Below are 27382 nucleotides of genomic sequence, written 5' to 3'. Positions count from 1 at the left end.
TTTATTTTTTATTTTTCTTTCTCTGTGGTTTTTTTTTTAGAAAGCAAGCATGCTCTGTGATATAAAAATTGTATCAATGTACGGGTTGGACGCCCCATTTTTATTCCTTTTCTATAATATGGTTCAATTTCTTCTTCAGTTTGACTGATTAATCCGGTTCCAAAATTATCAAAATGTATAAATGGAATAGCTTCTGGGCAACAGCATGTATTATCCAATGGGAGAAATTCCTGTAAAACATTCAAAAATTTTATTTAAACATTTTAGTTATGTACATATAATTAATATAGTTCTTTGAAGTTATAGGGACAGCAACTTCTTCGGTAATTAGCCCCCCTTCTATGTAAAAAAGTATAGTTTTGTACCCCCTTCCATGTACTAGTTTTTAAAGATTAAGATATATAAGGTTATTAAAACCCCAAAAGAAACAAATTGACAAGGGTGTTAAGACCCTAGGTCTCTTAAGACTATCTCTGATGAAAATACAGTTTATAGAATTATCCACATTATTATTTCCCATCATCTAGGTTTACCCTTAGGCCATTAACCTTTTTTCCACCTTCCTGTAACCCAAAATGTCAAATTCCAAAGTATGAGGACTCAGATGGAATCTTCTGATCCTCCGCCATAAATTACTGATGTCTTGCTGCCAGTATCTGATACCAGCTCCTGATGGTGGGGGTTACCAATGCCCTGCTGCTAATGTCAACACCCCGTTCTGCTAATGCTTGTGGGGTGGCTGAAATGTTCACTCTCATTTAAAAGTTAAGTTTTAATCTCTGGCTTCACAGATGCCAAAATACTTTTTTTGTATTGTCTTCATCTCTTGTACAGCTACTTCTTGTTTGCAAGTAGGACAAACAGTTCCTAGATAAGAGTGGTACTCTGGCAGTTAACAAGACAGGAGGATCCCTGCATTAGTCATCAGGATGTAATTGTTTTACCACAATCACAATTTGCTTCATTGTACAAAGTGCTGCTGAATGTCACTAACATCCAAGGAGTCAGAAAACATCCAACCACCTTGCTAACAGTAAACATGCATGACACAGATTGTAGAATTTCTCAGTTGCACTTCTGAGCAAGCACACAGCAGCCCACCTACAGCATCGGCAAAACATTTCATGGTAGTGTGTCATCTCCACTGTAATCAGCAAAGCCGAAAAGCACAACCAGCTTGACAGCTTAAAACCATGAATCTCATACTCTAAAGGGAGGCTCCTGAACAAACATTGCTCCATTGGCCAACAAGTGAAGGTACTAAAGTACCATTCATCTGACCCCAGACATGTACATAGATGTTTGATGGATGGAGTTTTTTATAATTTTATTTACATTCTAATATGAATTATCAATGAAACAATACTTTTCTACCAGAATCCAGAAATTCTTTTAACTATTCTGTACCATATTTTGATCTGTATTAAGTTCAATAACTGGAAAAAATGGATACATAATCAAAATTTTATTTTGATTATTGGACTCCTTGCAGCCCCTCTTGGCAATGGAAATGAGAGCATCAATTCCTCTTATTTTATATACATCTTATCTCCATTTAAACAAATTGAAAGTTTTTAAAGTATGAAAAAAAATTCTTTGCACATTATGTGGAGACAAAGGCATAATGTGAGATACAAATAAATACATTAAAAAAGAACTGGCCTTAGAGAGAAGCTCTCATTCTGGTCAGAAATAATACATTTATAATCTAAAGAATTTTTATCTTTCACTATAACTTTGAAAAAGTCAATGTAATCAATGCAATGGATCATAATGGCCAAGGTAAGAGCATGTTCCAGAAATTACAGATATGATAAGCTAATGAAGGACTCAGACAGGAGTCTAACCTTGGAATTGTTAAATTATGGAAACATGTTACCAGGGGAAAAGAGCCAAAATATGCTTGCTGATTTTTACTGTAGACTATTATACAAGAGAAAATAAAACTTGGATACATGAGAAAACGAAATAAAGGCTGTTATAAATTACTTTAAAATTTATTATTATTTTAAAGGGGGCTTTTAAAATCTTAAAATAAAAGCCCTCCCTCCATTCACTTTTGGTTTGCAGATTTGAAATTATGTATGCATGTAACAGAAAAACGTTTTTGTATTATGTTTTCTATTATAGATGTGGTAAAATATTTTAGATTAAAATAAAAATGTTAAATCACTATAATTGTAGCTTAACTACCAACACAATATTACTTAGGCTGTTGCATAAGGGGTAGAGTAATTCACATTTAAAATGTTAGTCTAGTACTGAACTGATTTTCAAAGTAATTTTCAGTGATGAAATCAGAAATCAGCTTCCAATAAATAAGCATAGACATTTCAGAATGTTTTCTGAAAATTAGACTAGTCTAGGTAAAGAGCATGGACGGCGGCCTGTCCATGCTCTTTACTTATGCTCTCTACTTGCATGTTCACTGGCCTAGTGAACATGCAAGTAGAACATTATTATGCTTAAGAGCACATGATTATTGGAAATAATAGTATTATTGGAGTAATAAGAAGGCCTTATAAAATTTATTTGATATTTGAATTTTATATATTTCTTGATATGCTCAATTGAAAGTTTTTCATTTATTTTTAATACTCAGCTTATTTCAACTGTTTTTTTAAACAATCTAATTTATAAAATAATGTGCTGCTTATAAAGTGGATGAATCATGAGAAATGGATTAGGTTAAGAAGAAACCTCTTACCTATATGTTGCTGTTGACCAAGACTAAATGACAATATTTTCTTTTATTTTCTACAGAAACCATATTTAATGAGATTTTGCAACAGCTGATTTTTGCAGTCAAAGGTTCTGAGGTTTCAAATCCTAGTGAAAGTTGGTACAATAGATATCTATGTACTTTGTGATTCTGATGTACTAGTGATTAGGATTTAATATCCACACATCTCAGGAATGTCAGCCTGCGCCTATTACAAGACTACACTTTATTTACATACATAATCTCATTGTACAATGATGAGGGGGTTGCTAATTGTTCACTAGTTTAATGGGAAACACTACACATTAAGAAATGTGTACTTACATGTCAAATCATACCTAAAGTTACTGCAAAAGGAAATATGCATCCTTCTGGAAAATGTTAGTTTAACAACTTTGAGAACAATTAACATAATTACTACCTGAAGAGAAATCAAATTTCATTTCATTTCATTTCACTATAAATGCTATTTAAATTATGCATCCACATTTTTTTTTTTTAATGAGGGTTACTTTTCATTGCATAAGCAATGTTTACACAGTAAATAAAATTATATTTGACTCATATACTTACTTGTAAAAATGTTGCTGCTTGACAACAATCACCACCATATTTATTTGAAGCATTATCTATATCACACCCTCTGTGAGCTGAATATAAAATAAGCAAAATTATTCTATTATTTCCTAATACTATTATGTTATTTTCTAATATTTACTACATTATTAAACTATTAAAAATACTACTATTATTGCCTACTCAAAAAGTAAAACTCAGTTTCACTTTCTTTTTTTGTCATGCATACTCCTCAGTACGCATGACAAAATTCAGTGCAAGAAACCAAGCATTGAAACACAGGTTCACTATCTAAACTGCATAACTCATAACAGCCATTTCATGCCAGCCCTCCTGGAGAAAGTGAGAAGTACAGTCTGCCTCATTCACAGAGCTTAATATTTTGTCATCAAAAAGAAATTTACTGATACAAAAGAATAGCATCCCTCTGACATTCACCAGTAACATAATTTTTGTCAAATTTACTATGTAATTTTCAAATTTTTTAATTTACCATGCATGACTTTTTCATGCTCTACAAAATTTCTATTTCATATTCCAGTGCAAAATCTTGAAGCTTATATGGTGAATCAATCAACCAAAAAATGATTAAATTTATTATATTGTGCTCTTTTGCCCACTCATGACAAAATAAAACTTGCATCAAATGTGTAACAGTGATCAAATATACTTGAATGTACAGTTTGTCATGTATGTAGTAATGTCACTGAAGTTTATGCCTTTAAAAAAATAAATTAAAAAATGTATGGCCTACACAGGCAATGCACAGCCTAAAACAAGCAGCTTTCTGCTACTTAATGCATATTTACTTAATGTATATTTTCTTAATACATGCAGTATTACATGCGCTACACAACAGAATAGTCTTGTAACAGAATCTGAGCACACAAACTTTGAACTTTGAACTTTGAACATTTTGTACAAAAGAAATGTTATGAAGTACACATACCTCAATCAGTGTGAATTTTATTAATGATTTCCTTTCCTAGACTATTTTTACTTTCTCCCCTTCACCATCGATTCATAAACATTCGTCTGTCAGAATATTTCAGGAAAATTGAGTAATTGAAATATTCACAACATTAACAAATTTTACCATTAAACTTCATTTTTAATTTTGTAGGGCATATATTGCACAAATTTCTTTGTAGGAAGAGTGGATTTACCAACTATTTCCAGTATATTTCTTTTTAGGTTACGCCATAAAGTTTGTGTATTGATGCAGGCCTGCAACCATGGTTTTGTCAGAGCTATACTCAATACAACGCATTAAGTAAATTCACAGCTGTTTTTTTTATATTCTGTCAGTACCTTATGAGAGATATAATGTATCTATAAGTCAACTATATAGCATAAAAGCCACCTGTGTTTTACAGTTTCAAGAAATGTTAGCACTAATTTCATCAAATGCATTAACAGTTTCTTTAGTTGAGTTCGTTTTCTATTTCTGGCTTTTCCTGAATTTCCAATTCTTTAGTCTTCATTAACTGTAGAAAGAAGAAACGTGTTTTTATTTGGTTTTACTTTGGATAACACAGTTTTCTTGATATAAAACACTGAAGTAAACTTTTCCTAATCTTTGTAACATTTCTAGAGGTATCTTTTTTTTTGTCAGTGTCCCAAGAATTTTTATTTTGATTTTTTAACATGTCTGTTGCCAGTGAAATGGATGTAAAACAATTGTGCTTTGACTTAAAATTACTTCCATGTATATAGGCTTTGTGAGCTCTGTCACAAAATAAGCTAGGCCTAACAGTTAATTTGTTATTGTAAATTTTCCTTAAGTAGTGGCATTTACCCATATACTTTGTTGCAACATCAAAACGATAATTTTTAAGCAGTATTTACTTGGTTTAGATGGCATAATATTTTTTAAATGGACAGCATTCTCTGAACCCTAGTAATTGTTTTCTGAATCCACTAATGTTTGAGAACCTGGCTTGCAATTTTCATGACAACTAAAATTTTTCCCGTATCTCACATATAGGAGCAAAAATGTCTCTTCATTCTTCTCCTGTTGATAGGCTATCAGAATGAAGAAAGTTCAGCAAAACATCAAAACATTCTCTGCTAATCACACACACAGCGTGTACCACAAAGTTTTCAAACGCTATTATCATGCAAGACAGCTGATAAAGTTAATATCCCTATTAAAGCACTAATTTCTTGAAAGCTTATGGCAGAAGCAGTAGCTGTTTGGTTTTATATTTGTTTTACTTCTATTGTGTAAATGACCATTTACAGCCAGTGTTACAAATAATGAAAAGGATTTCAGAGGAGTACGCACCAGTTTAGCTTAATTTTTTGTTCCAAATACCATGTTTTGAGAATGAGTACTCCTGAATTACTGGATTGAGCATCTAGTAGGAGAAGGGATAGAGGAAAGTGGTTGAAAATCTGATGCAGTTGAAGTACTGGGATGTATATATTTGGTGAGACTCAGCAATGATTAGCTGATGTATAGTAGAATTTTTTTTTTAGTAGGAGCATATGATCTTATTTCTTTTCTTTGTTCATTCATAAGAATCTTCACTACATATAGATTCATTGTCAGATATTGTTGATCACAGTGATTCTCATCTTCTGTTTCTGAGGTCGAATCAAAAGAACTATCAAGAGCACCATTCATACAATTCTTTAAGCACACAGATTTATCTCAGTAGGGTAAGACTTGACATGTTTTTATATTTTGTGTAAAATTTTATTTAAACTTAAAAAATACTAAAATTAAAAAAACAAACTTCATATAAAAAAACCTGCTGGCACATAAAAAATGCAGAATTAACTACTCACCATAACATAACAGATGACGGAAGATTTTATACACTATTCATAAACTTTTATCTTCATCAATGACAGCACTGAAGGAATGATGAAATCTGAGCAGTAGGGGAAGAAACCACCATTACAAATGTCACCTAATATGAAATACTGGTTTTTCAAGGTCTCTCCAACAAATTTTTATGAATCCAGGGTTAAATAAGTATTTTTTTAAATTTGTACTGCAAATCACATTAAATAAATAAATATCCTACTTAATCTACCTCATGAAATGGCATATGAGTAATTTTGACACTATGAAATCCAGGTAGCAACAAAATTTTTTGTACACCACTATCATATTTTTAAGTGTATAACACTGTCTTAAAAATACATACATGGTTTTGGGTCCTGTTTATAGCTTGAGTTTTTTCATTCTTTACCATTTAGGAAATTTCATAAAGCTTTTATTTGCAGTTACACAACAGGTTTTCAGATTATCAACTAATTAACCCTACTGGTATTTATAGAGAAATGGGGTAAGTCTACTAGCTCATTTTCTCTCAGTTTTCTAAACAGGAGACCAATAAGAGTATAATTAGTTTATCAAACAGTAAATACTGTTGGAAAAATTTTTTAAGTAAATATTTTGTCATCAAGACATTTTAACTGGCTGTTAACATTGAACATTCATGATAATGACAATTTATTTGGTGGTAAGAATTTCATTTGCCAAAACCTAAATTTTTTTTAAGCTATTTTAATACTATTTGTTACTTTTATATAGTATTTACAGGCAAATGTCCAGCTCAGGATATTTTTTAATAACTGGCTGGCTTAACAGAGAAACATTTATCAGTAAACAAATATCAGTAACATTTTAGTACCACAACTATTTTTCTCAAAATAGAATATTACCTGTATTTAATCTTCCAAAATATCGCCATAGAGGCATTCGCCAAACTCTGTCTCCAGATTCAAGTCCAGCTCTTGCCAATTCGCCCCAGAGTGAACTTGTATTAGTGAACACACCAGACGCTGCTGTTCCCATTATGTCAGACATAGATTGTGTGAATGAACCAACATTAATTACCATACTAGGAGAATAATAGTCAGTGAAAGTGATAATGTCTGACAACACAACTCTGCAGTCGTTATCAGGATCTGTGATACGTATGTGTACTCCATGTTTATCCCTAACTAGATCACCTGGTTTTAAACCCATTGGAGAAGGCAAATTTTCATAGAGAAGCACTGCACCTGCAATTTATCAAAAGAAAAAAATAAATATTAAGCTTGAGAATTTAAGTGAAAATGTAGAAGTAAATCTTTCCCCTTATTATATTTAATATTTTTACTAATAATATTTGAGCTATATTTACATATATTAATTACACTGGTCAAAATAAAATTTAAAACTGAAAAAGAATATGAGTATTATATAGTATTTTATATGCTGAATCTGAATGTGTATTCCGAAACAACCCATCACGTAACAAATTACAACCCCTTTATTTTTCATCAGGTTCAGTTTTATGCTAAAATGCGAAAATCGTCTTTTGGCGAAATTTCGTCAAGTGTCAAAATTACGCTTGTTCTGATCACATGCTTGGTTGTCATGGCAGTCTGCTTGATGGAAGTTACACATTTGTTATTGCTTAAAGTTGCACGAGACCGCAATTAATATTCTATTGGTAAACGATAATTATTTTATTATTAAAACTGTTTTTGTTTTAATACGTAAATGTCGTTCGTTTGTTGTTTTGAGTTTGCTGTGAAATCATAATTCGTTCCGAGTGAAAATTCTTTGTTAGAAAATTTTATTTAGTTTACTGTATTGGTGTGTTGCATAGTACACAGATGAGCCGAGAATGTGCGTTTATTTTAGTTTGTGACGTTCAGGTTGTTATTTACTTTTTCATCTTTTTTTTCTTCCGGCAGTATTTATTACGAGCTGATTTAACGTGCAAATGAGCTGTGTATTTCGAACATAGAATGATATTGATCGGGAATTTGACCAAGATTTACCAATTCCTTGCCAAAAATCATGAAATGATTTTAATGCAGGTTAAACACAACAGGGCTACAATTGTAAAAATCATGATTCCTGTAGTAAAATTGTTTCTTGATTTAGTTATTTTGTTTTATTTCTTTTTTTGGGTTTGTAGAAAAATTTTCGAATAAGGTTTGACTACGAAAACATTTTTAGGTGTTAATGCATTGGTTTTTCCTAAGATTTAAAAAATGCAAAAAAAATATTTGTAATAAATTTTTTAGCACAAGCTTACAAATAGTCACCCGATATTATAGATTTTTTTTACCAATCTAAGCAAGCATGCGATTCTTTTTTAACAATCTCCAAAATAAGTCTGGTCCTCAAAGTGTATAATGAACACATGACAAACCATTGCTGACCTGTAAGTGATAAGGGCTTTTTAGTCTCTAGTGGCTTTACAAATTATGTGTTTTTTGTGTTTGTGGATAGTTTGGCTACAGATAAGCACTACACAGTTGTTTTTTACGACCTCTACACAAAACTAGGCTTGATTTTTGTTAAAACATTAGATGATTGAGATTTAGCTGAGGTTTTTTCATAATTAAGTAAAGCCAAATTAAAAGAATATTCATTGAGCTACGAATAAGAAAATTAATTCATGAAAAATATATTTGACAGCAACTGAATCCTAAAGTAGCAACAGCATGGAAGTCATTCAAAAATTCATTACTGGTTTTCTTAGAAAACAAATTAGTTACATTTTTTACATTCATTTCGACTTTTCCCTTAGAACTTGTGTGAGTGATGAACAAGGAGAAAGGTTCCACCTAGATACATTGTTGATGGAACTATGTTATAGGCAGTTACTTCTATACTGATTTGAATAGTGTTCTTTGGTGGTTGAGTTTCAATTAACCACACATCTCTGTCAACCTGAAACTGATGAAAAACTGATTTCATTATTCACCTTATAACATTCTAATTTGCAACTTTTTATCTGTTCCAGTTCATTTGAAGTTTAACAATCCAATAAGAAAATTAACATTAATTAGGTGACCGTTTCCTATGTAAAAATATCTCTCCATTAAAAGAATAATTCAGAAAATTTCCTTTCCTAATAGACAATTTAATGTAGTTAGTAAGGTCAGTGTATAGTTTGTGCTACTAAACTATAAATTTAATATGTTCTTTTAGGCATTAGTCTTTTGCTAAATGTTCTGTATTTATGCATTATAATTATGATTATAATAGTTATACTATTCACGAATAAAATATTTTGTCTATGAATACGTAATATAAAATTAAATGAGTAAATTATTTTGTTTAGATTATTATAATAAAAGTTCTAAGTATGATTTTGAGTAATAACTTACTGCGAACATTAATAGGTAATCGTTTGCGTGCAATGGCCATAAATGTACCTGCAATTGCAGCTGCTCCTACCATATCAGCTCTAAATTCATTCAAACCTTTGAAAGGCTTCAAGAACAAACCACCAGAATCAAATGAATTCCCTTTACCTTTGAATAATAAAATACAAGTATTAAAAAGATGTGTACTTTACCTGCTCACACAAAAATATAATAAGCTTAATGTTATACTAGCCAGTTCATAATTATTCTGTTTAATCCATGGATTTGATATCAGTTTAAAACACTGCAATGTCAGTTAATGCATAATGATAGTTCAAATGATAGTTTAAATAGTAAGCTACAGTTGTTTATTAAAAGTTTTGTTAATAGTATTACTCTATTTAAAATATTTTTAAAATGTTTTTTATCCTATTCTTGTACTGTCCAACCTGGGCAACTGGCAGCCAAGAATGCTTTTCGTCATTACTGTACTAATAATGTAATAACAGTTATTTTTTTACTATTACTGTAGTTTATCTTGTAATATGTTTATGTGATCATACCTAATAGTGCCACTATCTAAATTTGTATTTTCTTTATCATTGAATTGATTTCAATGAAATCAATTTTCATTGATGTTTGAAAGTGTCATTGTCCAGTTCTGATACAAAAAGCTTACAAATACAGAGTTATGAATCAACAATATGCATTTATTTTTTGTGTTGATGGTTCATTTCTTATTGATGGCAGCATTGCAGTGCACTGATTATCTAAAAATTCATTTAATTGTCATTTTCATCAATGTTTACATCCACAAAATGTAGTGATTTATATTATTCTATACAATAATTATCAATACAGCAGTGCCAGCAACAAATGCAATGTGCTTGCTAGACCACTTTATTAGAGAATCTTAATATTCTTTGATTCTGTAGTTATTTTTTCTCATTGTGACTACTAAAATTCAGAATGAATGTCATTCTGAGCTAAAAATAAAATTAACTCAACTTATTTCAACTTGAGCTGTTAACTGTTACTTAATAAGCTGTTACTTATTAAGTAACAGCTTATTTTAAATATTCTAATGATATTTATCATTCTACAAGCTGTTACTAACCTACAAGTACAATAGGTTTTACTCCCGGATCATCCCCACAGTAGCCAATTTCAACTAATAATGGAGGGCTGCAACTTGATCCTTTAACTAAAGATATTGTAGCATTCATTTTACGTAGGGTCATCCAGTCTTTATTTCGTATATCAACACGTACATCAAATTTGCAAAGTTTATCCATCAATTCCTGTTAAAAGAAAGATTATTCATTTAACACCAGACTATTATTAACTAACAAAAAAATTTTTGCTTGTATAATGTAAATCAACTTGATCCACCAAAGTACAACTTATTTTTTTGTTTTTCTACAAGAAAAACTTTTGCAGGATTCCACATCAGTTGAATGTAAAAAAACCGTTTTGTATAATTACATAACAGAAAATATTAAACATTGAAATTAAAATATTAAAAATTAATACATTAAAACTACAAACACTACAAATACATATGGAGTCAATTGGGTAACATTGATGTGGCCCGCCAAATACAATACTCATTTTATTTTGGCTATTTATTTTTATGGTTATTTTTAATATTTTTACTTCCTTGTACTAAGTAAAGTAAGTATTGTAATTATAACGGAAATATCTATTTTGACTAGTTTTGGCGTGACACTATCTCGGCATTATCTCAAGAACGATTAGTCGTAGGATGTGAAATTTTAGATGCACCTTCCCTTTCGATTGCAATCGACTGCACTAAAAAATAAGAAAGATTTGGATTTTAGACTTTTACATTAATAATCGCTCATTGAGAGCTTTTCAATAAGTGGTACTTATATTCACTGCTTCCAGAGTAATAGCCAAATAAATTTTAATGCAATATTTGGATCTTATAAGGAGAAGGCATATATATGTTCGAGAATTTTAATTTAAATATGATTTTTTTATTAATTTGTAAAGAAATTTTTACAGTAAATAATTCAATAATAAAAATGTGAGAAAAACCAGAAGTTATTAATGAAATAAAATTATGTTCTTTCTCATTTGAAAAAAATGAGTATGTAATTTAATACATGTACAAGGAAGTACATAGCAGCACTACATACGAGACTAGCACTGCATCAAACCAGTCAAATGACTGAAGACAAAAAAAAAAGGAAGTCATGTGTCCAAGTCAGATTTTTTATGTTTACATATAATTTTGTCAGTTATAAAATAACTGATGATGCGGGATCTGCAAAAGTTAGAAAAACAGAAGATATTTCTTAATTCTGTGCTTGGGGGGAGATCATAGACCAGAAAAACAATGCTATGTAATACACACACAAACATGCATGCGTGCACACACACACACACACACTAACACACACACACACACTAACACACACACACACACTAACACACACACACACACTAACACACACACACTAACACACACACACACAAGCATATATTTTACACATTTATCTTACCTGAGCAAATAATTCTGGTTTTTTTAAATTTGGTGGAGCGTGACTTAAAAATCTCGCCCAATTTTGCGCATCAGCATTTATTTCTCCACTGGCCCAAGAATTTCTGAAAAAAGTGAATTTTTAATGTGGAAATTGAAATTCTGAGCTTTGCTTAAATTGATTAATTTCCTAAGACACTGATAAACAGAGACCAGACACTTTACAGACCTTTGATTTAGTTCAAGATGTGACTTAATTGTCAGGAATATAAGACTAAGTATCTGAAAAGTACAGCAAACAACTTTGCAAAACTAATTTTTCTCGATAATGAACATCTTTACGCTGAGCTAAAGCCACGCATCTACAAGTCCGTAAGAGGCGAATATGACAGCAAGTAAAAATACAACATGCTATTATGCAGGTTGTGGGCACTACAGATAACTTTAAAATTACATCTATTTACCTGACAGGCTAAAAATGCAACAGTTATCACGAACATGAGTAGAGAAGAAGTTAATAGAGCAAAGACTACGAATAGGATTGGTATACTGCCGAGTTCAGAGTGAAGAAAGATGGTTCTGATGCTGGGGCGCCACAAGACTGAAAAACATGTGGCCCCAAATTATCTCCAAGATCAATACGGGAAGAAAAAATAATTAGCGCAATACCTCTTTGGGTTTAGAGAGCGTATTGATATTGTCAGAACCGAATATGTCTTATGACCTCAGGACCTGCGTGGCTAGTAGACCGCTCCTTAGCGTTAGGTTTTCCATTGCCTATGGGCTGATTTGGGCTTCGTGGTAAGTCTTTTCGTGTTATCACTCACCCCAATTCTGATGTTTACAAACTTCCTGGATGAACTTGCTAAGGAAATTACACAGGGAACATAATTGCTGGGGACTTCAGTTCTTGAGAGGTAAACAGCATACCAGGCCAACACCTTAGTGACGTGGTGAATGTGCTAGGGTAGGTATATATTAATCGTGATGGGACGACCTTTCAGAGAGGCCCTTCCATTCTGTGATTGATCTAGCATTTGTACCTGTGGAGAGAGTCAATGAATATGTGAACTGGGTAATTCTAGAGAGGGCCTTTCAGACCATTTATATACATTGTCTGATGGAATAAATGTTGTCTGTCCTACCTTATCAAGGATAATGGTATCCAAAAAGGGATGCATTCAATTTAGCGAAAGAATACAGGCTAGACTGGCCGGGATGATATTCCCAACAGAGTTGGGGATCTGGTATATTAGTCCATAAATGGTCAAATAAACATGCATATTAGTGGATGGAGGAGACAAATCCTTAAACAAGTATGGAAAACTTGAAGGGCATCTACGATTTACAAAGAGACCCTCGATAGGGATGCTGTTCAGCTCAACTATATTACGGCTAGAACAACGTATAAAGCAGTTATTAAAAATTCTAAAAAGACATGTTGGAAGAATTTATGCGAGAGACCCATGCGGAAGAGGATTTCGACTGGTCACCGGAAAACTTGGGACCTCCGGCACTGACAGTGCCAGGTGGGGGCGGCGACGGCCTTGTATTTTCCGCAATGTGATCTCTAGAGAGAAGAGTGGCGGATGACAGTTGACAATATGTAACTGATAGAGGCAGGCAAAAAGATAAGGAAAAGCCCAGGACCAGGACACATACCGCCCAAGATTATACGAATACTAGTTGAAAAGGTTCCAGAGGGGATACTTAGGGTCATGAATGGGCTGCTGCTTGAATATATACCCACATCCTGGAAAGAAGCAAGAGTGGTATTTATTAAAATAACCTGGTGCTGAGAACCAGGTTATTTTAGATTGGATATTGACTGATATCCAGGTGGATATGTACTGATCAGTCTCAAATAATATTTGCAAGCTCCTTGAATGGATGCTGAAGGCCAGGCTTAGAATGGGCATAGAGAATAAAGGAGGTTTGAGCAAGCATCAATACGGCTTCCAACAAGTTAAGATCCTGGACGCTAGATTCACTGCCACATGCAGAGTGCCCCAGGATTCTGTCCTGGGCCCCCTTCTTTCGTGCCAGGTTTACAATGGAATGTTAAGGCTAGACTACCCTATTGGGATTGCTCCCCCATTGCTTTCACTGATGACCTTGCCCTCGTGGTGTCTGAGATGCGAAGAGAATGTAGCTGTGAGGGTGAACATCGCTATTGATATTAACAGCTGGATAAAGGACAAGGTGTTGAGACGTTATCTGATGAAAAACACTTTATTCCAATGATGAAGACATTCATAGAGATTCCAATACATGTTGAAGGTCATCCTGTGCGATCAGAGACTAAAATCAATTGGGAATTTGGTTAGATCAAAGAACTGATTAAAGCACAAAGGCAGAATTGATTATGAACCTCTGTAAACTCCTAGCAAATGCATCAGGTCTTCGATCATCAAAGAGAAGACTATAAATTCAATCCTGTTGTATGCTGTACCAGTCTGGGGAGTAATTTTGACAGGCACAGGTGAGCCCTTGGAGTCCAAAGACGGATGGGCTCTGAGGGTTGCGGTGGCTTATTTGTTGGTTTCAAATGGTATTTTCATTATAGTGGGAGTCCCACTATAATGCAGCAATTAGCTAGTATGATAATCAGCAAGAGTGAAAGCAAGGATGTGGGGATGTGGCTTTGAGATTGGCAGAACAAGTAATTCAACAAAAGGACGCTGGATGTGTATAGTTTGATAGAAATTGAACCATAGGTTAGGGGATTTGGTGAAAACTACTGGTTCACCCAGTTCCTGACTGGCCATGATCTTACCTTCATGCAAGAAGAGCTGATGAAAGCTGTTCCTATTGCAGACATTAAATACCCCTGAAGCACATGCTTTTTTTCATACCCAAGATGGTTGGGGGCAAAGGTGTGCCTTTTAGAATTATATTTCTTTATTGAATACTGCCATTTGTCATGGATATTATAAGCACAACAATAATGTTATATAGACTCATCAAGAAATACTTGATTGGATAACAAAATTCTCACATCAATGAAAGTCATACAAAAACTTTGATAGTCCATATTAAGAAATAATATACTTTGGTTGTAATGATGCAAACATGAATAAAATACTTTTGGAAACAATTTGCAAATGTTTGAGTACAAATTTAATTATCCATATGAAAGTTAGGGATATAAAATATTCTTTTTTACTTAAAAATTAATCACAAGAGTAATATAAATATTGTTTTTGAAAAATAAAAATTTAAATGAATTAAATGGTCAGGTTAGATAAATTTATTGAAAATGCCAGTGGAAGCACTAAAAAAATAAAACACTAATTTTGAGTTTGCTTTCAAGATTGTATGGAAAATGTTGTTTCACTACTTTTAATTTGATTATACAATAAATTAAAGCAAATCGTTTAAGAAAATATTTAATTTAAAAAAAACTATGTTTTAATGAAGAATGGTTTAATGATATAATGTAGGTGTGTAAAGTTTCTAACCAATAAACTACACACTGTAGTCTGCAACAGATTTAAAAAACTTGGTTGTCTGAGTTTATAAAGCACTTTTTTTTAAATGTAACTTACTTTTTTTAAACTTACTAAATCTACAAGATTCATGTTCACACACACATCTAAGCAAGATTTTCTTTTTGTACCTACCCATTATTTATATCCAGTGATGTCATTATGTACCACAACACATAATTACATATAATTTACAATTACAAGAGAAAATAAATTCCGAATACAAGAAGAGAATATTAGTTAATTCAATTTATACTTTTAAAAAATAAATACTTGAAAGAAAGTAATAAACTTAACAGTAATATAAGTTACATAAATTATATAGCATAAATATTATATTGTTAAATTTAACAATCTTCTAGTTGATTAGTAAGTAATGAAAGAAGCTGAATCTATTTACGTGTCAGGATGGTCATAAAGCTCCACCAAAGGACCACTCTTGTCTCCTGTTGAAATATTTGCCTTGTACTGGTATGTCCCTAACATTGAACCCTCAGCAGCAGATTCTGGTATTGTTGCTCCATCAACTAATATTCGATTAGCTCCTCTATCCTGTACTCCTCTTGCTCCAACTGCCATTGCAATTCTGATATTCTCCTTCTCTTCATTTAATTGTTCTACCAAATTTAATTTATTTGGCTGTTTTGGACCAAGACCAGTTATTGCAAGATGCTGAAAACCTTGTATTCCAAGACCTGTAAAAACTTCTGCCTTACCCAGAGGAATTGGTGATCTGTTAAAAACAAAAAAAAAATTAGTTTACAGTTTATTCAATGAATTTTTATTTCCAATCAATACAAGAAGCTAGTTTATGTTTTATTTTACGATGAGTTTTTAATTATAAGCTGAAAGACAAACTATTCTTACTAAATATAAACTTTTAGTATTTATAAAGATTAACAAAATTATATGGTTGAAAATTCTTAGTTTAATAAGGAACAATGTCTATTTTTATGATATGACCTACACATTTGTTCTGAGGTCTTTGCATCCAGATTCTCAATATATGTTAATGTGATGTATATATTGTTTTATTTTTATTTAATTTGTCAATAGGGTACAGAGGAGGTACCTTTGACAAATTGCTCAACAGACAAACTATGCCCAATTCAGTCCACAGAGTCTGGTGATATCAAGCAAAAGAAAGGTTAACATAATATACATGCATACATCAGGAATTTTTCAATGCTAAAATGTTTTTCGGTTAGAGGTCAAGATTTGCTAAACTTGCATATGAAATTTGACTCAATTAGCATACTTTCACATATAGTATACCATCTAGTTTTCATAAAATACACTAACATCTGAATATTAGGAGATTTAAATGAAAATTTAACCCTGCTGTTCTGTTTTTTCTTTTCTGCTGAAAATTTTACTTTTTAAGGACTTCATTACATTTATTTTGAAGGATTTAGCCACCATTATTAATTTTTTTTATTGCTCTATTTTTTTAGTTTTGTTCTGATATACTGTTCAGATCAATTATGACTGCATATTTTATATATTACATAGTTTTACCCACTGTGGAAGAGGTGGGTTGGGGATATATGGTTGTGTGTATGCAGTATAATGAGTTGCAGTATGCAACAGCTTGACTGTCAAATGAAGCAAATGACTAATAAAAAAAACCATGAGTATAAATTTTTTCATGACAATTATGAAAGTCTCAACATGGATTTTTGTCATGTCTCGACATGTCTCTTGCACAAATAACAGGCATGGTACTACTCTAAATGTAGCTGTAAACAATTCAGTTTAAATTTGTTTTCATTGTTTTATAAATACAATATGGAGTATGGCATATCAAATGGAACAGAGCCAAAATTCAAACACTTAAGACAGTGAAAACCATATAAAAATGCGGAGAGTGATACTCTGATGAGGGTAATGGAGCAAGGCAAAGAAATTCTACACCAAGCACAAATATACTTTCTAAGGATGGAAAGATCAAGAGAAGGTGGAGCCTCCATAAATACATGAATGACAAGCTGTCCAAAACAAAAAATGCTCCTGATGTCACAAGATGCATATCTTGTGAGTATTCTTTATCCTATACTCTGTCTTGAGCCATTACATGCAACATCTAGCAGTCCAACACCATTTCACCCTCACTCTTTGCTGTGGTTCTAACATTTCATAATTCAAGATAGATTGATAGATGCAGGGCTGTCAGACCCTTGACACAACGGGCAGTGTGAATTTGTTTCATATCTTTTCTTTTCAGTTCTATTGAAATTGAAGTGATAAAAATGACTATTACTGAGGGGTCTCAAGTTTATGGAGAAAATTTTAAACATCTCATTTCAGGCATATTGTAGAATCTCATAAGGAATCAACAAATGGCTTGTGGGATCCAGATACTGGTCGTCCCACATTCCAAGAAAGTCATCCCTTGGAATGTTTGTTCAATATCTCAAGTTTTATGTTTTGGTAATAGAATGAATGTATACAGATAAATTATGTTCCTATGCATGAAGTCTGGGAAAAGTGGGTAGAAGTTCTACCAAAATTACAAATTGAACTATTAATTGGTTTTCAAGGCTGTTGACATGAAAAACAATATATTCATAGCAAACCTGTTAAAAGTATGGTACAAAGATATGGACATTATGTGATAAGAGAAAATAACCAGGTGTCCAGCCAGAGAATCGGGGAACTTTTTATGTATAAAATATCTATATGCTTGGTGTTGTAAAAAAATAGGAAAGGATTGCTGGTGGAAATTGTAAGGACATTCATAGCTCAACTTTCTTTTTTTACTAATAACAGTAGTGAACTATGTTACAAAAAGAACAAAATTTTTTGTTTACTAGTATTTTACATACTGGGGTAGAAGAAACAAGCACAAGAATTTACAAAAAACCCACAAACATTTTAGATTTTGGTTGATCATATCTTTTCATTAACGCATATATATAATTGCAAAGTCAAACTAATTTGTGGCCAATATTAATTTTTTACAATATGCTTGAAATGTATACATACAGTTCATATTTTCCTTGAACATCAGTTAATCCATACTGGAATAAAAATTTACTCATTACAAGAATTGAGAAAAATCACAAAAAATTAATATGGCTAATGAAAGATGACCAATCAAATGCACTCTACTTATGATGTTCTATATGATGCACCGGTCGAAATAGGGCGCAGAGAGAAATCAGTAACTTCTGAAACTTAACTAGGGATATATTCATGTTGTATTTATTTTTGTGCACAGCATGCCATCGCAGAAAGTAAAATGTTTGGTGTCAAACCAATTACTGTTCCCAGGCCGAGTACATCTGTATCTAAATGTAATTGCAATATTGAGATATTCATTATGGTCTATACAGACCATTTGATGTCATTCTGAGGTCCCTTCAGAGAAAAACAGCTGGTCAACTAGCTTACAATATATTTACTACAATTTGAGCCTCCATGATCTGCAAAATGGACAATCACCACAAGTTCAATAAAGTAATCTAAGAGTTATGTGCAATGTGGGGTGAAATCAAAGCTCAGTGGAAAGAGCCAATCTTGATATTGAAGCAATATTTTCAAGCTGGATGGAAGAAAATAAGTCAAATTGCTAAGTCATTCGAATATAAAGTGATCTCACCATACACTGCTAGTATGAATGTGATTCTAAAGTATTATCTTGTATCCTACCCGAGGAAGTGTTTAAAAATTTTAAATATTGAAGATCTGTACAAAATTATTGAATCACTGAATGGTCAGTCAACAGGATGACTCCAGCAAAGCAGAACAAAATCTTACTGAAAATGAAAGTCTATGGAAATAAAATTTCATCATCATACCAGTCTTAGTAGTAGATTGTTGTCAGACTGAAAATTTACTGATGTTTTTTGAATGTTATTGATAATGAATTTTATCAAATAGACTGAAGTCCAAACTCAAACATTTTACCTGTTTTTTAAAGCAAATAATTTTTATGCAACTACATGTTATGTTGCATAAAAATTAAATGAAATGTTAATTTTTTATCATTCATGAGTCCGTTTAAAAATTAACTACAAAATGAATTTCCATTATAAAAATAAATTCTAATAGGTTTTAATTTGTCTCAACTGTTAATACAAACACTTGTTTACAATTGAATCAAATTATATTAGTTTTACATTTATATAATATATATTAATACATGTTTATATGCATTCTTCAGAATCTCACAAGAATAAATTAATTTTCATGAAAGACATGGCCTGCATGATTTTAGGAAATGTCATTACCTAGGCAATGCTATTGCCTGATTTCAGTCACTGACTACTACAGTATTTTCTTTCATTTTGTTTTCTTTTTTGTTTTAAATGGCCATTTCTTGACTATTTAAAATATTCAGTAAAAGGTCTATTAGCTAAATTAAAATATACGCTACAGTAATTTATAAAAGTAATTTAAAATAAATATTGATAAAAATCCACAAACTTTTTTAATAATTCTCTGATAAATCCATTAGTGTGTTCATTAAGCCTTTCTCCTGCTTCTGTTAATTCCTGTTGGCCATCAGGTGTTTGTGCATCGTAAACTCCAATAACTAATCCCGTCTGGAAAAGCAAAAGGTTTAATAAATTTTCATATTTTATATGTTTAAACCTCAACAATTAACCATTAAAATGTAAAAATTAAATTGTTCAATTTGATATTTTTGTAAAATAACTAAAATAATCTGTATTATTGAATACTGTCCAAAGTTTTAGGAAATTTTATACCTTTTTTTTACATACCTTCTGAATGAGGTTTTTAACTCATGGAAATGGAAGTGGATCTTCCATAACCATTGATTATATTTCAGTGATCAAGATTAAAATTTTTATTGAAATTAGTACTGCCAATTTTACTTGTAATAAACAAAATTTTTAAAAACTGGCAGTATCATACAAGTTGCAAGGAATATGTACATAAGAATTTGAATCTTCTGAAATATTAATTCTTAAGATATGTATCAGATTTCTATTAAAGGAGGGTCACAAAAGAGACCGCAGTCTTTGAATGTTTTCTCACTTCCAAAAAGCTTTGAAAAGAGCAATTAAATCACCACAATCTTTCAATTTTGATTGATTGAAGATTATAATAGGGGGTTTTAAAAATGTTTAATAATTTTGAAAAAAAATTTTAAGAGCCCTCAAAGTGAGGGTTATGTAACTTAACAGGTATGTAATCTTTTCCATTTATTGATTTCTGTTATCATTGTTAATGATATAATCATTACTGAAATATTAATTTCATTGTTTAAATATAGATTCTAACTGCAACAATGTTGGATTCCAATTAATACATTTTTTATATAAAATAGTTATATTTAATGATTAATAAGTTAATGATAATATAATATCAAAAGCTGTACTACAATAATGAACAAGTCTAATATTTTAAACATTGTGTAGCTTTTTTGTGATTTTTGTTGCAAGAGTTATTTTCATAAATTTTTAAATGAGGACCTTAGAAACAAAGAGATGCACATGATATTTTTATACTTTCGGAGTTTTAAATCTCTAAAGAGATATCTACTAAAGCTCTAGTTAAGAGAAAATTAGTTAAGTCAATATGCAAATGTTACTTTTATCCATTGACTAACAGACTAATAGCCTACTGTGTAGTGTATTGCTGTAAGAGAAAGAAAAACATTGCTCGCAACACATAAAAAACCAAATCGAAAATATGAAAAAGCTACACAGGATAGAACAAAAGAATGGAAAAACTAATGTGACAATTGTCACCATAATAATTGTCACTGTGTGGCCAAGGTGTTATTTGTACTTCAGCCACACCAAACTAACTATGCACCCATTTTAAAAGCTCTTGCCTGTGATATTTATTGATCTTGGCCTGATGTCAGTTTTCAGTTTGATCAGCACAAACTATTTGGGAATAGATTTTTCAAGCCGTCACTCCCAGACTAACAAGGTCCAGCTTGAGTTTGCCCACTGAATTATATACATATTTTTCTCTTGATACCCCTATGAACTCATCACACTGTGCATGACCCCCACTAATAGTATCATGGCACTTGATGTGACTTCCACAAGTTTGAAAACTTACTGAATAACATTCACTGCAGTGTTGGTAGCAGGGCAACCAGACCTTCACCAGATGTAAGTGAAGAATGTTCAACTCAGATGTTCTGATACCAGTTTGAAGGGTCTTAAGTTTATTGTTCATGGTGGCATCCCTTTCAGTACATTGTAATGAATTCCATCTTTGCAAAGCTACAAAAATAAGAAAGTTGAAGAAGCTAAGCAAAACCAGTCTAAAGTTGCTTGTTTTGACCTTCAAAAAACTCAATTTGTAAAAAGGCTTATTGCTATCAGCTCTGGACTTACCTTTATATTCATAATCTGGTCAATGACCAAGCTCACATGTTCAGAGCACAAAGGCCAGGGATTGAGAGGATAAAACACTGTCTTGCCTCCTGGAATTTGTATATAATTTGCACTGTATATTAGAAGCAAATCACTTTATAGCAACAACTGTACAGGGTAAAATATGAGCCACACTAAACATAACTGTGGCATTACATAACCCTCAACATTCATTCACATTTAACCCACAAGTCCACATGATGTTTGTCACTCCATGTAATGTAACCAAGAATTTAGAGTAATAGAGAAGGCGAAGAAAAACATTTTTGTACCTCATTTGTGGTTAACCTTTGATCTCGCTTTAAAAAAAAAAGCAAAATCTGTTAAGGGATGAGTAAATTGCAATGGCTGCATTTTGAAAAGCAAAATGGCTTCACTATATACTTTATACAATCCTTCGCCTTAGATGGCTGCCTTTCCATTTCAAACTAACCCTTAAAACACAATCAAAAAATCAGTTATGACCTACATTCTCTTCTCCCATATATTGCACCTTACCTTCCACACTTTTTTTCAAACTCCCCTTTGTTACAACATTACTAGATTTGTAATGGGAACAACATTACAAGCAATGGGGAAAAAATTCAAGAAGAACCTAACTGTATTAGACTATGAATAGTCTTCTAATTTAAAAGTTTGAACTCTTATCCATGAAAGAGTCTAAATGATCATGACTTCCTGTAATTTTATCCTCAAAATATTTTTGGTCTGAATGGTTACTAAGAGATTTAAATATTTCATTCTTGAAAAACACTTTACAGCATTGTCCTGAATAATAGTTCTTTATTATGTAATGAACAACCGTAGAATAGAAATGAATGTACATTTATGATTTATGGGTCATACTTTAAATAGTAGTAGGGTAGAAATGTAATATTTTTCAAAATTACATTTAAGAGGCCAGGCAAGACTGTAATTACAAAGAGAAATTAGGTTTAGTAACAAAATTATCTTTCAGCTATTTGCACAGGATATTTCTCACTTGCTCAACAAATAAAATTTATTTTGTGTAGCTAATGGACAAAAAGAGCTGCAAACAACCCTGTCTATTATTTTTACCATTTTTTTTTATGCCGAGTAAAAAATAATTTACTTTTAATTGCCATAATAAGGCAAATTAGTAACAAAAGGATTGAAATGCTTGAAAATTACCAGTCTATTATGTAATTATGAATATTATTTTTCCTATTTGTTCAAAGTGATCCTTAACATTTAAATGCCGTTATTTCTTAATTTTGTTGATTATCATAATTTGCATATCTTAAAAACAAAATTTAAAAATACATAAATACATAAATATAGATTTTCTTAAAATTGTATGTACAACATACCACAGTTTGAGGACATGTGGGATAACTCCTGTAAAATGTTTTCAATAAAGTACACTTACTAAATTTAACTGATTTTAAGAAAAACATTTTTTTACAAAATAATTTTTTTCATTAAATATTATTAAATACAATTAGTGATTTTAACTCAATTAAATTTAAAGTATCTCTACTTGTGTTCCCATAGTAACTATAGTCAAAACAATTAAATCATATGAAGTTCAAAGAAAATAAAAGAAGAAATTATACAGATTGTAGCAGTAATACCATTACACAAAAATTAATTATGAAAGCATTTTATGTTCAAAGATATTTTTATTAAAAACATTGAGATTTTAAATCATTAGTATCATATTTATTAATTCTTTTATTCAGATGAACTGTAATTTATTTTATCACACAATGTATTGTGTAAATTTTTACAATATACCATCTTTTCTTTTTCTTCTGCTTCTGTTAAAATAAAAAAAAATTACCAGCTTAACTAATAAAGATTCCCAGTAACTTTGAAATCACTGAACAGAACTCCCTTTTTGCCTAAAAATACTTTTAAGTAACAAATTCTTCTAACCTGATTTTTAAAAGATTGATATATAAATATTTGATGGTACTTTTTTAAATTCATACTTTTGAATGGGAATAATATTTGATGGAGCTTTTGGATTTTAGAGAAAATTGGTTTCTTTTAACATATATGTAATAACACAATATATAATTTTTTTTTCTTGAGACAAGTTAATATTAAATTCTTCTCCTTTAGGTCTGAGTATTTAAGTATTTATACTTATTTTGTTATTTGTACACCACAAAATGTTATTAAAATTAGTAGTATGTGTCAATGTATTAATTTTAATTTAATAAACATGCTCATTATGAGAATATTCTTTGGTACTGAACCTTCTATGGTACCAAAAAGAACTTCAATTTCTGAAAAGAGTTAGTGTTTAGTAAATGTACTTTATTATGAGTATGTAGAATATTCTGATCTAGAGCTACTTTTATATTTTTTCTAGTTATCTTTCTAGTACAATGTACTGTAATAACTATAAATTTATCGTTATTATTGAATTTAATACAATAATAAAATTAATATTAAATTATATTCTGAATTTGAATTACTGTTTTTATACTTTCTGCAAAAAAGAGAACATTTATAACTGAATTAAATTCTAACTGTAAACAATCATCAGTAGATTTGAAGAGATTAATAAAACAATATATATATAAATTGAAAAAACAAAAAATGAAAAGCAGAATGGTAAAAAAATGCTTTATTTAGACCATTCTATACATTCAATTAACTCTATTTAAAAGCATTCTTTATTTAGACATGTATTTAGATGTTATAGCTATATTCTTAGTTAAAATTTCTCTTTTAGCAATCAAAATGTGCATTTAGTTATCATAACACTTTATTAATACGTATCACATTTGTATTGTACATTGAATACTTAACTGTGTTTAATTTAATGCACATAATTTCCAAATTATTAACATTATTATTGCAATGTGGTTCTCCCAGAGAAATTTGTCATAGAGCAGTGGTGGTTAGTCACCATTACATTCACTTTAATCAACAATTACCAAGTTAAGAATTAAGCAAAATTCATCATATTGGCCAAGAAACTTATACTTATATAACATAGAATATGCTAAGAATTATTACTTTCCGGATAGATCATTGATATAAACTCAGATTAGTAGTTCTTTTAATGTGTGATTATATATTTGGGGATAATGCAAATTGATGGGCACTATAATCACAGTACATACTTAATGGTGGTCCACTCTCTTCATAGAATGAATTTCTCTATTGATTTGTACTTCTGCTGTTTGTCATTGTCAAGCATCATAGATGTGTCATCAAGGTATGTTGCAGATACACTTTTTTCTACCAGTACATATCAAATTGTATTATTTATTTCAAGACTGATTGATAAAGACTACAGTTAATATAATATGTATCGCAAAAATCCATATGCAGATTGTGCTGTCCTCACTAGATCTTGTAATTGTCGTTTTCAAGGACAGTAGGCTAGTAATAGTATGGAGTACAGATTGTTGTATTAGGAGATAGGCTTTATAGCTTTTCAATGAACAATCTTTGCTGATGTGTTATTATGCTTAGTAGTATATTCAGTTCTGGCAAAAATTTTACCACCAGATTTGTTGTTTTTGGCACCTAAGTACTCTTTGTCAGATTCAGTCCATCTTGAACAGCATTATTAATTTTCATATTAGCCATAATATACATATAAGATATTCATTGCATAATCAGTTGAAATAACTGGCTTTTGCCCACATTCAGCTGTGTACTGCGGTAATTTTTCTTTTGCAATCCATATACATTTTTTTCCTTTTATACCGTTTCCTATAAAAGATATCACAGGTTGAAATGCAAGGCAACGGGGACTGTAAGTGGTATCAACTATGCAAATAACTTATTGTAGGAGCTGTCTATTTTACTCCAAAATTAGGCCCTAAGTTATTAATCTGCAAATTGTGGAATATTTGGATGTCTTACTTATGGGTCTGTTTACTTTTTCTAGGCTTCTGGGTAAGACTTTGGATTACTTTTAGATGTTTTATCATTTTCAGTTAATATGTATTTTTATTTTTTTTATTTTTTTTATTTGGGTTTTGTTAGAGTCCCAAGGAAGTCTATTAAAATTCTCTAGATCTGTATTATAGCAAACGATACAAAAAATAAATAAAAAGTAAAGCTACAAAAGTTTTTGTGAAGTTCTTGTTAAATTTTTCTAACGATTAACATTCTCAACAATTGACTTTTAGCCTGTTTCTGATTCTGCCAGATAATGTTCTGGTCGATATCAAGATATTCCTATGGTATTTATCCTTAATGGTTCATTGAGGATAGTTAGCATTTTCAATGACTCACTGAAAGTGATTTGTATGTTTGTTTCACAAACTACTTTACCTCTTTCCATAGGCACTGTTCTCCATTTGTCTACATCAAATGTTAATATACTTATTGTCATGTTAATATGCTCACTTGTAGATTCAGTCCCATGGGTGAAGTGATCCAACTCAGGCAGTAGCTCTGTACACTTTTTTAAGTCATCCATACAGAAAATATGATTTAATGTATGTAGATCCTACATGTCTTGTTTTTAAGCCATATTGTCTCAGTAAGGGTCTTAAAAGAGGGTTTATAGCCTAGCAAAACCAAAGAAGCCTTAGAAAAATATCCCTGCAATAATCAACATTTAGAAATTTTACAGTCAGCAAGGCAGTCATTGTTCTCTACTTAGTTATTGCCAAGAGTTGAAAATTGATAAGACTAGGGTGTATTTTTATACCCTGGCCTTTATCTGAGTATCAGATGTAACTGTGAGAGACGTTATTGAAGGTTTTAGAAAAAAATCACTGATGGAGCCTCCAGATAAACAAAAAAATAGTGATAATATAGATATAATCCCCATCCGAGTTGCAGACCATCTAACCAGAATTATTAGAAATATTTAAATCAGTAAATGGAGAAAATGAAATACTAAATTGAATGCAAACAAAATTACTCCATATAAATGGAAGAGCGATGCAAAATTGACTTGCTGGGAACAAGTGCATTAACAAGACTCAAGATCAGACATACACAAGTAATAAGTTTATATATTCTTGCTGGCAAAGAATGACCAACGTGTAGTGTATGTGACAAACTGCTCAATGTTAAGCATCTATTTTAAAACTGTACAGTGTATGTAACCTAAGAAAGAGGTACGGATTAAGAAATTTTATTGTTGCCATTTAAAAAAATGGTAAAGAAGAAACAACAGTTGCCTACTTTCATGCCAGCAGATAACTAACCTGTCTGTAGTAAGTCTTTGGCAAAATAAAGATTTGTGTTATGTTTGACTTGAAGGGCCTTCCCTGTGAGCACAGAGCACTTTACGTATGAGCACAGGATTTCTTGGCTCATTTGGTATTTTCTAGCAATTTGTGTATTTTATTCAAAGTTTTTAATTTTAAGTTATTTTTGTGTTTTATTTAAATGTAAGGGTCCTACATACTCTTACATCTGACGATTCTGATGTTGATTTTTCCTCAGTTTTAAATAATGTAACAAGGGGTAATGACCTTAGAAGACGATGTCCATACATCTCCAGAAGAAAATACAATAATGACCTGAGGTTGATAATCCTCATGTCCAGAACATACCATATATGTTCCTTGTTCAGAGCAGTCACAGCTGTACATCAGCACAATACAAAGCTGGCTAACAAGGCTTCTAGTACCTCCTTGGAAATGTGATAATTCTTTTCTTTAATAATCCT

The 27382-nt window shown here is 31.3% G+C and overlaps 1 protein-coding gene across 1 annotated transcript; it reads right to left on the bottom strand.

The window, feature by feature from the left end:
* On the bottom strand, window positions 1-27208 carry LOC142321260 (cytosol aminopeptidase-like). Its single transcript, XM_075359258.1, has 9 exons — window positions 27119-27208; window positions 19829-19947; window positions 15801-16133; window positions 11935-12037; window positions 10524-10707; window positions 9428-9574; window positions 6977-7318; window positions 3296-3372; window positions 1-230 (listed from the first exon to the last, which is right to left on the bottom strand). The coding sequence occupies exons 1-9, from the start codon at window positions 27206-27208 to the stop codon at window positions 9-11; spliced, it is 1617 nt and encodes a 538-aa protein (XP_075215373.1). The 3' UTR covers window positions 1-8.
* Between the last annotated feature and the right edge of the window lie 174 nt (window positions 27209-27382).

Source organism: Lycorma delicatula, chromosome 3 (genome assembly GCF_047948215.1).
Source record: "Lycorma delicatula isolate Av1 chromosome 3, ASM4794821v1, whole genome shotgun sequence".
In the NCBI taxonomy this organism is placed as follows: Eukaryota; Metazoa; Arthropoda; class Insecta; order Hemiptera; family Fulgoridae; genus Lycorma; species Lycorma delicatula.
The sequence above is the reverse complement of the archived record's forward strand: the minus strand, read 5'-3'. Positions and strand labels throughout refer to the sequence as shown.